Source organism: Bemisia tabaci, chromosome 8, assembly GCF_918797505.1.
Source record: "Bemisia tabaci chromosome 8, PGI_BMITA_v3".
NCBI lineage: Eukaryota > Metazoa > Arthropoda > Insecta > Hemiptera > Aleyrodidae > Bemisia > Bemisia tabaci.
Genome location: NC_092800.1, coordinates 31747773 through 31763238, shown reverse-complemented (window position 1 = coordinate 31763238; position 15466 = coordinate 31747773). Strand labels below are relative to the sequence as shown.

At 36.8% G+C, this 15466-nt stretch overlaps 1 protein-coding gene across 1 annotated transcript in view; it reads left to right on the top strand.

Moving 5' to 3' along the window:
• Positions 1-15450, top strand: part of LOC109030281 (ribonucleoprotein PTB-binding 1) — an 89882-nt gene extending 74432 nt beyond the window's left edge. The window contains exons 2-8 of the mRNA XM_019041164.2: positions 2934-3228; positions 5037-5284; positions 5982-6164; positions 6609-6702; positions 7318-7449; positions 7839-8002; positions 8840-15450. Of these exons, the coding sequence (XP_018896709.1) occupies positions 2934-3228; positions 5037-5284; positions 5982-6164; positions 6609-6702; positions 7318-7449; positions 7839-8002; positions 8840-9619 (1896 nt within the window). The 3' untranslated portion in view covers positions 9620-15450. The remainder of the gene's footprint in view (positions 1-2933; positions 3229-5036; positions 5285-5981; positions 6165-6608; positions 6703-7317; positions 7450-7838; positions 8003-8839) is intronic.
• The last annotated feature ends 16 nt before the right edge of the window (positions 15451-15466 follow it).

Sequence of the window (15466 nt, the reverse complement as noted above, 5' to 3'; positions counted from 1 at the left end):
AATTACGCTAATGGACGCGGAGCGAGACTTAATGAGAGGTTATACCGATGCTCGGCCCTGCCGCACGGTGGATCGAGTCAATGCGGGAGGTCGGACAAAATTTGGAAACTTCAAACGCTTATAACTCCGTTCATACACAATTTTGAGGTTCTGAAAGTGGTTTCATTGGTTTCCTCGTGAAATTTTCTTTCTGTAGCACCCCTTAAAATTTAAAATGTGCCGAAATAAGCATGAAAATTTGCAGTTTTAGTTCAAAATTTCCTGTCCGACCTCTCTGACTGACTCGATCCACTGTGCGACTTATCCCCGCGGTATCCCTCCGCAACAGGGATTAACCGCAGCTCTCTCGTTACAGAGCCACACTCCCGTGCTAAGGATAAACGCCGTATGAGCAGTCGAAGGTTGCCAAATTTCCACTCTGAAAATGTTTATTTTTGAAGAGAGTTATGCTTATTTTGCGTTGAACTTTTCAGACCATGTAGATCAAATTACGGACATAATGCTCTGAAAAATTTAATGGAGAATGTTGACGAATTTTCCTGAAAATTAGTGATTTGTCAAAAGAAATTTGGCAACGGCAGAGGGTTCATACTGCGTTTTTCCTCAGAACGACAGTACATCGGTTCGGTACGCCGCGGTTGATCGAAACATTCGAAATGGGGAGATTGGCAGTCGAATTAGCGGTCAGCGAGATGTAAAACGCCGTATCGTTGATTTACAGACGAAATAACGTAAGGCACACGGTAAAATTTTGGCGAAACTGCTGGAGTTCCGCTCCTGCTTCGGTCAACAGCATTATCCATCAAGGGTGAAAAGCTCGCAAGAGGTCAGGGAATTTTGCTTCAGAACCTTTGAATTCTCGCCTTCAGTCAAGAAGTTTAAGTATTTTTTGTATACCAGATGATACTCGAAAATCGGGACAAAACTCGGTCAAAAGCAGGGACGGATTAAGGGGGTGGCCACATGGGCCCATGGCGGCAAATTTTGCAATTTTTTTAAATTAAGCTATAAAGAAAAATCGGATTCAGAGAAAAAATATACGAACGAGAAAAGGTGACAAAGTCTCTCATTTCCCGAGAGTATATCTCTAATTTTGTAGTCTTTCTGTGATACAATAGACAGCACCTTTCATTAGTCGAGTTAAGACTAAGAGAGAAATCTCACGTGGAATTCGGCCTGGAACGGCGGCGCGGTGCAGAGAGCAATGATGACGAGAACGTGAGATGAAAAAGAGAAGCCCTCGGCGCGGCGATCGGCATGTAACACATATTAGCGCCTACAAGACTGCGTGAATACTTCACGCATTGCGCCAAAGACAGTGCGGTCGCTGTGGTCAGCAGCCGGCAGCGTGAAACTTATAGCGCCTACAAGACTGCATGAATACTGCAAGCATTGCGTCAAACAGTGCGTGCAGCAGCGGTCAGCGCGGCGCGGCAGCGGAAGTTAAAATTATTAAATCACATTTATGTTTGTTCTTTCATAATTTTTTGGTTCATTTCTTATAAATGGAGGGCCTTGTCCAAACAGAGATAGGTTTACGGAACTTAACTTTCGCGCCAAGTTCCGTGAACTTTTTCTAGTAGTGTTGACGGGGCTTTCGCAAAAAATATGACCAACACGAGTAAACGCGTCTTATACGCCTCTTCCCCTCCGGCACGTTCACTTGATGGTTTTTATTGATGTTTCAAAACGAATGAGAAGGGGGCGGCAAAAAACAGGCGGCCCATGGGCGGCAAGTAAGAAAATCCGGCCCTGGTCAAAAGAAGTTTTAGAAAAATGGAATTAGCCCTTGAGCTCGAAATTTGGAGAAGGAAGCTAAAGATTTTAAACTCTAATTTAAAACTAACAGTCAAAATCGAATTTTTTTAATGATCGCCAGTCGGCCGTTGACCGAAAAAGACAGGAACTGTTTTTTCCTTAATGCTATAAACATCCTGCGAACATACTCCGACACTTAGACACTTCGACTTTTTGTCTTTCTCTTTTTCCCTTCTTTTCCTTTCCTTTCCTTTCTCCACCTCAGGTCTCAGTTTTTAAATCGAGCATCAAAACTCGAATTATTTCATATCGCGAGAATGCGGGAAACGAGCGGAAGCTTCATCTGGTGATCCCTGGAATAGATGAATTCTTATGGAGTTCACGGCTCATAAAGGGAGAGGACTCTTTCGGTTATTACGTCGAGTGATTCATTTTTCGGAGGCTGCGGCAACGCACCGCGCGCGCAGTTCGGCAGCTGACCGTAACCGGTTTGCATATTTTGCGTTTGTTGAACCGTTGTCGTCGTCAACCAACTTCAATTCCGAGGACGATCGACCAAGAAACGATTTCCCGATCTTGCCCCCTCCTCGCGCTTCAAAAACTTCTGAAGCTGGCTCATTTTGGCTGCGATTATGGAAAAGTTGGAAAACTCTCTCTTGGCTCTAGGATCTGCGTGTAGATGGTTTAAGTTGAAATATGTGTAGCCTCGTCGCAATGTTTAAAAATCTCCGATCGTGTTTTGTTCTCCAGAGGAAAACTAACCGAAATATATTCTTCGACTTGTTTATGAATCTTGTGAGGGGTGAAGGAAATTTCACGAAAAATTGCTCGTTCGTGCTCTTCCAAAAATCTGAAACGAAATTTGCAATCGAAAGTAAGCTTCTCTCGAATTTAATCAATGTTGCCTTTTTCCTTGCAAATTGCATTTTTACCCGGAGAAACTTAGATGTTTTTAACTGAAAATTTCACCAATTTTTCTCATGATCTTATGCACAAATCAGACAAGTTTTCGACATAAATTGCTGGGGTACAAAAAAATCTCGTACAAAATTTCATTGTTTGAGTCAATTTTGCAACCTTGGAATGAAGTTACGTTCCTTCCTGCGGGAAACTGCGTCTTATCATGCTTTCTAACGCTCCGAACTAATCAGTGGTCGTTCCCTTTTTTGTTGCAGGAAATCCGCGACATGCTGTGCGACTTCCCGGTGCAGTGCGTGCACATCCAAAACGGCGGGACCGGCTCGAAGGCAGCCAAAGTGATCCTGGAAGACCCGGAGATGCTGGAGGAGTGGGACCCGAACAAGAACTTCTTCCTGCGGGGCCAGAAGATCCCCGTGAGCCCGGGCCCCACCGACGGCATGCTCTGCGTCGCCCGACTCCCCCTCACCATGACCGAGTCCCAGTTCACGGACCTCGTCCGCCCCTTCGGCGAGATCAGGAGACATTTCCTCATGATCAGCGAAAAGACTGGTGAGTCCAACTCATGGTTTCTACACCGTGCCAAGGAAAAACGCCGTAACAACCTTCAGGCGTTGCCAAAGTCCAGTGAAGTGGCGTGAATTGCGATCTATCAATTATTATGCCATTTAAACCTATGAAAAAAGATCGATTATCAGGGTGTTCGCAGCGAACACCATAGTAATCGATTCTTTACCATAGCTTCAAATGACGAGATATCGAAGATCGATTATTCATGCCACGCCACTGCCAAAGTCCCTTCCATAAAACCATGGTGTCTAGTTTTTTAAAAACCGGGAAAACCCGGGATCCATCAGGGAATGAAAATTTACCGGGAAAACCAGGGAATCTGTTCCAGAAACCGGGAATCTGTTCCAGAAACCGGGAATCTGTTCTCGAACCACCCAGGGATCATTTCGTTTTCAAATTTGGCGGTCTAATCTGACGTGCGCCAAAAAAATGGCTGTAAGATGAATTAAAATCGATATGCATATCTAAAACTCTGGAAAATTATGTCCTTTTTTCCAAGAAAATCCCCAGAAAGTGGGAGAAAACTTCGGTTTCTCATCCGGGAATGAGCTCCTGAAAATCAAGGAAAATTAGGGAAAAATCAGGGAATGAGCTTTGCCAAGAAAACTAGACACCATGCATAAAACGCTAGTTTTCTGGTAAACTTATGAATATTTTCTTCCCTATTTTCTGATAATTTTGTTCGCAATTTCACCTGAAGATTCTGAAAATGTAATGGAAAATTATTCATAACTATCCTCAAAAATAAACATTCTATAAAAGTAATTTTGGCAACTCTCGAATGTTCATACGGCGTTCTTCCTTACCATGGCAGAAGCGGTGACACAGTCAGGGAAAAATTATCAAGTCGCCTATATTTGCTTTTTAGTATGGGTTTGACGTTCTGAATGACTACGCGGTTGCCACAGTCGGGAATACTGGGAAACGTCAAGAAAAAGTTTGGGAAATATCAGGAAAAATGACGAAAATGTCGCGAAACATCATCAAGTCACCTATGTTTGCTTTTTAATATGGGTTTGACGTTTCGAACAACAAATTTTGCCTGGAAACTTATTTCTAATTTAGTCTTTTTAACCATCTAGCGTATCCTCAATTGTCAGGGCAAATGTTAGCCAAAATGTGTCAGGGAATTTCATTTTCTAAATTGTGTGGCAACCCTGCCGGGATTCGTCAGGAAATAAAACATTTAAGGACTTTGTTCCAGGAACCTCTTCTTTTACCTGAGAGACTGTTTCTTCTCCAAATTTTGCGGAAAAAGGTTTATACTATTGCAACTGAGTCGCCGTTATTGACCACACGTTATTGAACGACATTTCCAAATCTGCAAATCATCTTGATAATAGAGGAGCTTTTACAAACTAGATAAGATAAACATCAGGAACGCTTTTGAAATTAAAAATTTGAATGTGCGTCTAAGAATCAGCTGAAAGATGGATGTCCACAAGATGAAAGAGAATGTGAAGTCTTTTCGGCTGATTCAGAGACTTTAACGAAGAGTAGAAAAGTTGGATGGGGCAAAACTCGCCTTACAACTATTTTGCACCTAAACCCTTCTCAAAATTTTGCAGCACAAGAGGCATTTTAAAGCCAGTTTTTCCCCCTTTCCTCGTCTTTTGCAGTCGAAACCGTGATTACGTAGAGACCAAATGTCTAGATTGTGGAACAGAGACTTAAAATTCTGCAAGCTGGATCTCGATGTTTTTCTGGTTTCAGTGTGGATTTATATAAAAGTAAACATACTCTCGTGTATTTCTATACTTCATTTGACCGATGATTTTCTATGTTTTCAGGTGAAAGCAAAGGATATGGCTTTGTTGAATACACTTCAAAAGACTCAGCTCTTCAAGCGAAGAGTTGTCTAGACGGAAAATACTTAGAAGGCTGGAGTTTAGTCTGTGACTGGCTGGATAGCCGCTTATTAACCTTTGAATCTCTTCATTCAAAATGCTTGTATGTTGATAAACTACCCAAAGACTTCAGGGATATGAGTGAATTTCGAAAAGTATTTTCCTCAGTTGTCAATCCTCCGTATTGTCAGGTTAGTTTTGCTTTGTTACCAATTAAATATCTCAACAATGAAACATTTCAATCCTTGAGTAGTTGAATTCATACGTTGATTTCATATAACTAGGTATCAATTTTTATTTGACTGCCTCTTCATATTGTAACTGCTTCAGCCATTTAAAAAATCGAATGAACCACCTCGCTTAATTAGATGAGATTTTTACCAAACTTTGTTTGCGCTAATTTTTTTTTGTGAAATCCTCTGTGACTTCTCTTCCTTAACGAAAAAATATTCGCAGAAAATTTTGAGAAATGAGCTGTTTGGTTAATATTTTTGGAAAAATAACGTCATCGGAGATTTTGATACGTTGTAATGGAGGTACGCCGTCTTCAACTCTGTCATCAATATCCTTTCGACACTTATTTCACAGTTTTTTAAACTCATATTTTTCAATTGCTAATTGCGATAAAGAATGACAATGTACAGAACCTATAAGACAGAACCTATATAAAAATTGCATTTTAAAACTTCAGTTTAGATCTAAGTTCAATGAGTTTTCTTCCGTGTTAATAAAAAAAAAATAGGGGGGCATTACAACTACCATCATTGTGAGCCTCCGTACTCTTGTGTAAGTGAATCCTCTGATTTTTTGGAGGGTAATCCCAGTTCAGTAAAAGAATGATTCGATTTCTGATTACTAATATTCTCTCCCCGCATTCTTTTTTTGCAGATCGCCTTAAAAAATGGTTATCCTCAAGATTGGGGTCTTGTTGAGTACAGTAATGCTGAAGAGGCCGAAGTAGCTCAAGTCTCTTTGAATGGATACGTTTTAAGAGGCCAGGCAATTAGGATTAGTTACTACATACCAGGAGTACATGCGATTAATTTGTACTTAAAGCTTCTCAATGATACGGTAAGTTACTTTCCAACAGTTTCTTATGTCAAGTTTTATTTTTTCTATTTACTTAAATTCTGAAGCTTTAACAGGTATTGGACCATTCTTTAAGGGTTGAAAAATGTGACAGAGAAAACATACAAAATGCCTTGCACTGACATGTACATCAGTATGTTAACATTGATTTGTCTTCCAACCCAGACCAAAAGCTGTAGATCTCTTGAAAATAATTTATTTCTAGAAACAGTAAATTGTAAAAAGATGAGGTATGTAGAATCAGAGAATTGGCACTTAACTAGTACCCGTACCTACATAATACTCCTTCTCCATGCAATCAGTCATCTCCAATGTTCTTTAGCCTTCAGTCGTACACAAAATTATTTAACTCACCTACTTTATTCTTTTTCTTATGTTAAATTCTGTGTCTAATATCTTTTCTTTATCACATTTTTATTTTTACAGTCATCAAAAGGCAAAGGTGCTGGACTGTTACCAGAGCCATCTTGTCAGACGATTGTCCAGTCTCTGCAAAATATTTCAAAACAAAATCCAATCTGTAAGTACTCGTCAGCTTTATTTCCATCCCCCTTTGAAATTCTGAAACCACGTCTTGTCAGCCCTAGATTCAGTTTGCCCCCTAAACATGTCTCATTATGTTTTATCTGTAATAATTATGTTCTTCAGCTTATGCATTGAGCTGATAAATATTACCCCAAAGCAGTATTTTGTCTTGCTGGTTTAGAATCAATGAAATTATAGTAAAAGCTTGCTGAGTTGAACTACGGTTAAGACAAAATGCTGCCTCAGTCGAATTTTTTTTCGGTCCCTACACAATTCGACTTGGCGAGCTTTCACTGTATTTTTCCCTTAAAAGAATCTTTAATTGTTGCAATTTCATTCATAACAAAACTGTGCCAAGAACAAAATTATGATACCTCATTAGAAGAGCAAAGAACTATTCAGTACCGATGTAAAATATTCCACTAAAATTTTGACTAAGTTCTCGTGAACAGCAAGATGCATTCATGATCAGGAGCTCCGATGAGGTTAGTTTTAGGTATCCACAAGAAGTGTCTATTCAAATGAAGCAACAGCCATGAGCTATTATATACACAACATTTTCACCATCTGAAATGATCCCAATTTCTAATAGTTCCTTCTCTCTTTACAGTCGCTCAAAACCTCCAAAGTATTATTCTATCTCAAATCCAAGCGACCCAGAATGGAGGGTCAGAAACTGAAACTGTCAAGAAACCGACAGTGCCCACTGCAGGAACTAATGGAACCGTTAATCCAGCCAAAGGTACGACATTTTCCAAAACATATAAATTTTTACATTACTTCTCGCCTGTGAAGAAAACGTGGAGATCAAATAATTCTACACTGCCAGATAAATTAATCGTAACCTTTGATTCACAGCAACAGAAATAATTTTGACAGGAAGGCAGCATTTTCACCCATCAATTTCTAAGTAATGAAATAAAAAAATACTTCTCGTAAAATGAAACACGGTGCTGCTCTTACTTTTCCTTTCACTAAAAAATGGAATGATAACATCCCTCAACTGTAAATGAATATTGCACCTATAGCTCTTAACAGCGGATTATGCCAAGAAAAGAAAGCTCCAACCTTCATTTTCAGGCAACTTTTTGAAAAGTTTCCTATGACTAAAAACAGCTCCTTTTCTTTCAGGTGGTCCTCAGCGTAATGGAACCAATTCAACTAATCCTAATAGGTTCACTCCGACTAATGGTGTTGACTCAAATAAGACGCCTACACCATCATTACCCTCAGTTCCTCGGAAAAACGGCTCCACTCTTCCGCAGAATATTTCCTATCTGAAACCTAATCAGAAAGTAAGTACACTCACAAACTCCTGAAGCTATTTATAATTTATTGTGTCATATCATAAGAATTTTTTTTAATCTTTTTGGAAGAAATTATATTTAAGTAAAACGTAACTACTGCAAGAATATTTCTTGTATTTATCCACATGATTTAAATGAACTAAATTAATTTCATTGAATACACAGAGTAACATTAGATCATAAAATCAGAATGTTATTTCTATTCTGATTCAAATGTTTCGTCAAATGCAGCATTACATTTACCGCATTATTTTTTGCAAGATGTTTGGAAAACCAGGTGCATTTTCAGGAACTATGAAGAAACGTTCAGAAATTGAGTTAAAGTTGCTGGTTCCTTTAATGTTTTCAAAATCACAAAAATTTCTCTTCTTTTTTATTTAGTAGAAACTTTAAAACTCCTGAGACTTGTACTGTGACTCACGTCAACTCCTCAAGGAGACTAAATTCTGGTTTAACATTGTGCTATTGTTAGGAATATCTGCTGCTTTTGAAAATTTCGCAAGGTTGAGCTATTTCATTCAGTAACATCATTAAGATCTAAGACTAAAAATAGTACTGAAAAATTGGGGAGAATTGGAAAGTAAAAACATTCAATTTGGAAAAAATCATTGAAATCTTTGATGATTGCCTGCAGATATGTCGCTGCCTGACCGAAAAATTTTGCATTTATTTCGTGATAAGAGGCGAAGCCACGGAGAAAAAAATCCGTTCAGGTCAAAATTAATCTTGGTACGCGGCTAGTTTGACTTAACAAAATGGACTCTACGAAGGTCAAAAAATAAGTGAACCTCTTTTTAATCTTTGTTTTTCTACCTCTGTTTTCAGATTGGATTAGCATCTAATCCAACACCACCGAATGGCCCCAGCAGTGTTGTGAGCGTAAGTCCGCCAGTCGGTGAAATTGCTCCTCATACATTATCTGTTACAACGACAACTGATGCCGAGAGTCAGGTTAATCTTTGGAATGGCTTATTGCGTCAGATGCCACCCCACACAGCGAGTTTCCCTCCGCCACCTTTGGTGCAAGATGCACCAAGAGCAGCGTATCCAATGGCTCCTCCGCAATCAAGTTTCGTACCAGATCTTGCCGCTAATTTGCCCCTAGAGGTTCAACAGAACCTCATGAATGTGATAACCAACCCCCAGTCCCTGAACCAGCTTCTGACATCTCTACGAAGTATGGGTCAGAGCTATCCCGGGACACCTCCCCCACCTGCAGTTCCTTTCCAATTCTCCTCGTCGGATACGACGTGGTCAGCTCCTCAAACTCTACAACCCCAAACTCTTCTACCCACTTCTATTTCTGTCCCTGTGGCTCACAGTCAAAGCCTCTTTCCCTCATGGGGAGCCTCCCCTACCTTCTTATCCTCACCAAGCCCTCAATCTTTATTCTCCCCCTTTGGAGCCCCCGGTTTAATCTGGTCTCAGCCAGCGACCGTCCTTGCATCACCCCCACCACCTCAGCTGTCCACGCCTATCGGTCAGAAGAGGCGTTTTCTACCATCGCCTGAACCAAGTCCAGAAGGTAACTACATTGGTCAGCATTCACAGGGCATTGGTGGACACTACGCTGACTCTTACTTTAAGAGGAAGAAGAAGAACTGAGGCGGAAGCTACTTACTTTTTACCTCATTGTGATTTGTGCATAGTGATCTCCTAACTTATTTTTCCTGCGGAAAAACATTTCGATCTGTCATCAGAATGAAGATCAGTGCTGTACAGTAGTCTTAATCACCCGGTACTAAATATTGTATAAACTATGTGCAAAAGAGCGCCTTTTGCCAAAAATTCACATTTTGATCAATAATGTGGTACAATTCTGGAATCAAACACAAACCAGATTTCTCTTCATTGTTATCTTGAGTATGAATCGAGCGTTTATAAAAATGTACACCAAAGTATTTCAGCGAAAGTCGCTTGCTGGAAACTCTTCCTCACTCATTTGTGTCTTCAGATATCCATGTAGCCTTTTCTTAGTACAAAATCAGCGTAAAAATTGTTATAAGCGTTTTCTTCTGACTTTGTAAATTCTCAAATAACTGAGGCATACATTTTTAAAGTCGCAATTTCCTAGAAAATCTAATGTAACTCATCACAAATTTACATTTTTTATAATTTCATCTTGTAGAGAGTGGTCGAAAAAAGCAGGCCATTTATCTCTATGTTCTTGAGCATTGCTGCAATGACTAAATCATTTGCAGTAATTGTGAACAATGTCTTCTCATCCTGAATTTTGCAATCGTTAATTGAACTCAGTACGTATGCAGAACGTTTTTTGTATGTTCAAGAACGAATGAAAGAGGAATGAGTGGTATTTTACAATGTCTCATTTCAACTCATTGATTTGCTCTACTGTTCTTCAGTAACCCAATGTGTAAAGATCTTTATCAATGTAGTTTTCCTAAAATCTTTTGTAAAATATCATTTGAATCAACGCTGCCCTTACTTTGTGGCTCACTGACTGAGTTTAATTGTGATACTGTAGCTCTGCTCCTCAACGTTAGTTCTTCAATTGACTCATAAATTTAAGTTTTTCATTTTCAGTTGACGAATGAATTGAACATAGTTCCTTTTTGTTTTTAGGAATTCTATTTTAGCTGTAAATTTATTTTGTCCTTTCACGAAAGACTTACAAGTCTGTTAGATTATTGTTTCTTTTCAACGCTGTCCTTTTTAATTTTCTCTCTTAATATTTCTGTCTTATATTTTTAATTTTTTCTTTTTTTTAAAAAAAAAAATCAATGGCCTCTTACCAAACACTTGGTTTTACAAGTGGGTATCGTCCCTTTTTTTATTATCTTTATGAATGCCTGTATCACAATTTATTGTAGGCACTATTTTTTTATTATCATTTTTTTTTCTTTTTGATGTGAAGAAATATCAATTTTGTTCTGAAAATCCTTAGACTTGTTAGCTATTTTTTGTTACTTTAGATTTGTTAAAGAAATATCCTCGGTAATACTCAAAAATTTTCTCGCTTTATTTTTATTTATTCATTTTTTTTTCGTGTACAGTAGCTCCTTTACTAAGGATTTTGTTGATCATACAGACATACTGTAAAAGTTATCCCCAGTACAAGTTTCCTTTCGGTTCAATGTAACCTCTTAAATCTCACATTAAAAAAAGAATATTATATTTCATTTTGACCAGACATTTATCATCACGCTTTGTAAATTAGAGTTCAAAATACTTAAACTCTCTATGTCCTTGCTTTAAATGTAACTACTGTAAAATACCATTTCATTTAGTAACGAAACTTGAATGAACAACCTCCCGGATATTTTTGAGATTTTTTTGCTCGGGCATTTTGCGTTATGTTAAATAAAAATATGCTAACTTACTGTGTTGAAGAACCAGGGTACTTTTTCCTACCCTTAAATCAAGCTCAACTAATCAGAAAGCCAGCTTTCAGCATTGCATTAATTTCCCACCTGCCTTATTTATTACAGACAACATTTAATGGGTACTTAATAGTCATTTTCCCTATTTTATCTCCATTGTAGTAGGAAATATCTAGGTGAAATATTTTATGGACTGAATATAATCGTAAAGCCTCAGAATCTCAGTGTCTATTAATCGATATGTTATTTCAGTAGGAACCCTTATTTTATTTAATTTATTTCTAGTGCGTTGATTCCGTTTAATCAAGCTCTTCATCTCACCTTTTTAGCGGAGCAGCAGCATTTTCGCTGCCTTAATACCGGAAACGAAATTTTTTTATTTTAATTTGCTCTATTTTGGTGTATCTCTCTCATCATTGTTTGACTTTTTCGAGATCTTCATTTTGCACAACGTAGATTGTACAAAGTTTTGGAACTCAATTTGAATAAAGAGCTTATTTTTAAAATCAGCTTTGCACAGTCCTATGAAACAAATAATCAATGGTATGTAGTAAAGTCCCAATGAGCTCTGGTTCCTTTTTGCAAAGTGCTGTCTAATTTTTTACTTGTTGATAATGAAACTTGCTGTCGATGTGTTTATAAATGTGACCCTTAACTGCTGTTATGATTTTTATTCATTTCCGCTGAATTCTTATTCATGTATGTTGAAAGATGTGTTTTGCAGTTACGTATTGTCACAGCTCTTTCAGTCAAAGTTAAAAAACTAAATCCTGTCCGACTCGCTTTTACAGCGGAAGCAGAACTATTTGCTCAATGAATTTCCATAATACTCTATCTCCAAATAGTTACCATAAAAAGTAACAAGCTTTAAGAAACCCCTTGTTTCACTCTGAAGAGCTTGCAATAGTATTCAATTTGATCATCACATAGCAAATCCAAAGTTCACTTGTGAAAGAGCTCAACCCTACTTTATTAAAATTAAACTTTTATTGAAAATAATACCGCTAAACTTTTCTCATTAATGACAACCATGGTTTATATGAAAGCTGCCAGTAGATTTATACAGTGTAGAGGGCAGTTACTTTCTCTTTTTTTTTTCTTTAAATGTAAACTTTATTTCGGTGCTTACTGTATTAGACCTGTGAAATTTTTAATTATTTGGTCTTGCGTATTAACACATCTCCTTTTTGCTTGCATCTCTTAAGTGACTCAATTTTTTAACTATGAAGAGGGCCCATTCCTTTTGTCCTCAAATGCTCAGTAACAGTTATGATGATTGACGAGGAAAGATCAAGTCCATACCATTTGCAAGCATCTTGCAAGTGAAACCTTTTTTTTATTCTCATTAAATTTTTCCCCAAATTTTGAAAATGATCTTGCAACATTATTGGTACCTATATAAAAAAGTAACCAGAGACAATGCCACCAACATTTTAAATTTTGATTTTTGTTAGCCCTGACCAACTTTATGTATTTTTTTAAAATTAAATTTAATATTAGAGATTCCCATTGTTGAAAAATTCGATTTTCTTTCTAAAATAAGCTGGTATTAGACTTAAGCTTTACTTAAATTACCAAAAAATTGTTGTTAGCCTCATGTATTCTTTGCTTTGTTGATTTATGAGAACTTAAAGTGACTTGCAAGCAACCTTGAAAAATTGAGGTCATGACCATTTAACACCTGTAATTTAAGAGTGAATTAGTGGCTCCTCAAAGAAGTATCAAAATCTTTTCTCTTTCAAACTAAATCACAATATATCAAGTCATGTTTTTCTCACTACCAGTGGTCAGCAAATTTTCGAGGGTCAGAGATACTTAGGTCATACATACTTAAGAGATCCTTCGGTCTGACCTCTCAACTTGTCAAATGTTCAAGTTTCCTGTTGGCTTACAAGTAAACTTGTTTTTAAAAATAGTTAATAGTAGAAAAATTCACATTAAGTGTACTTCCCATTATGAATGTATTAGTATGATAGACTAAATTGCTGCATTGTAAAACAAGGAAGCTCCGCAAGGAAAATCATCAGATTATAATTCTGTTACATCGTTTTTCGTATTTTATCGTTTTTGTATTTGAACTTAGACTCTGAAAAATCTTTACCTCTCTCAATGAAAATTTTTCAATTAAATCTTAAAAGATCTCAAGAAAATGTCATTGATTGTAAAGACACTATGGAATTTCCTGCTTCTCCTTTGTCTGATCAAAGTGCTAAGTTTTAATGTAATTTGTTGACTTATTTGTTCAAATTGCCTTATTTTTCATAACTTGTTGTAGAGTTATTAATAAATTTTATTTTATTGTGTTTTCGTAAAAAAAAAAAAAGTATGTTCTCCGAGCTTTTTACATCAATTGTTAACGATTCAAGTCTTTCTTTTTCTCTCTTTTTATCTTTTCTAAGTTATGTCTCTGAAGGATTCTTCCTCTGTTTGCTAATATAATTTAATTTTGTCGATCAGAGTGAATTGAGCCCTTGGAACAGTTAGCTTCAAATCGTAATGCCGGAGGCTTTCCCTTTCCTCTTCTCTCAACTTTGATTTTTCCTTAAATATTATCATACAATTTCTTTTCTCTTTTCAGTAATTTAATTTTAAGTATTTCATTTCTGTATCTGTTTTATGTTCTGAAGACTGAGGCTTTTTTGTTTACTAAGATCAAACTTAGTAGATTTCCTTACAAGTCTCTCCAACATTCTCTGATCACTTTTCAATACTCACCTTTTATATGTTTAAGATGTCTCTTTTTGGGTTAAAAACTTCAACTTAATGCTCTTCAGCTATGAATCAATTCATACTTCTTTTTATTTTATCTTCTCCAGTGTGTCTCATGTTTTTAAAATGAATGCGCCATCATAATTTCTCTAGTCCGTTTTCCTTAATATTTTTTCTCCTCTGGTCACAAGAACAATTTTTATCAATGAGGTAGATCTGCTCTAAGTTTCTAAAATACAAAGAAATCGTCTAATTCAAGCACAATCTTATGCAAGTACTTCATTTTATTTCATCACAATACGATGATGCAAGAGATTCTGTCCGTTTGAACAGTTTCTATTTTTTTTATTTTATTTTTTTATTGTGAACACTCTTTATTACGGCAAATTCATTAACTCGATTATTTGATGAGACACTTTTTTCTGCGAAGAACTATTTGATTTTGAGAAATTTCTTCTACTTTCTTGTGACTAAAACCAGGCAACAGTTAATGTTGACTTATTCAGTAGTGTTTTTTGTCGACCGCTTTGGAGCCGTGCATCAAATACGTAACGCTGAAATTAGGACTTTTCCCCCTCCTCATCATAATTGCAGCCCGTAACATGGGTTTGCGACACCCATAAAAATTATGTAACGCTCTGTTTGACTCTCACTCAAATTAGCGTTTTGTGATGAATTATGGATGAAAAATTACCACTTCAAGTTGATTTTTCACTTTAGTTTTTTTTTTAATAATCGGCGCCTCGCTCCCATTCTAGCAGTACATAATGCCGCCCCCCTTTTCCGTTCAATGCACTAGTAATACGTGCTTGAACCGGCCATTTGTGTTACGTATTTTATGAACGGCCCGGCCCCTTTGGTAAAAACTTCCAAAATCTTGTCTTCTGAAAAGTTGGAAATTCACTTCATTGTTAACTGGGTTTAACCTCATAAAAATTTTATGTTCGTTTCCCATTTTTGAAGTTGAGATTTCCGCATTCAACTGTTCTTTTTGCGGTTTGATCTTCTTGAACAAAAGCCCTTCGAAACTTTTATTCATTGTGTAATGACATATTTTTCTTCTGTGTTTGTATCTTTCTAGTTATTAAGTTCATTCAATGCGAAACGCATTTGTATACATATAGCTTAACCCATTGAGTTCTACTAGAATTTTTAGTCTCTTATGATTTGCAAAAGCCTTCATTTTTCTTTGATTTTAATTCTCCTTTTTAATTGTGAACTTTTCATTTTCGAGCAATGTTTTCATTTTTCCTTAGATGTTAAGGTCTTATTTTATATATTTTTTTAATTATTTACTCAATTTCTTTGTAAACTCTTTCTCCGACAACTTTTATGAATGTGCATCTATCATTTTATTTTTCGGATTATACATGCCACTTTATCATATTTTATCGCTTTTATT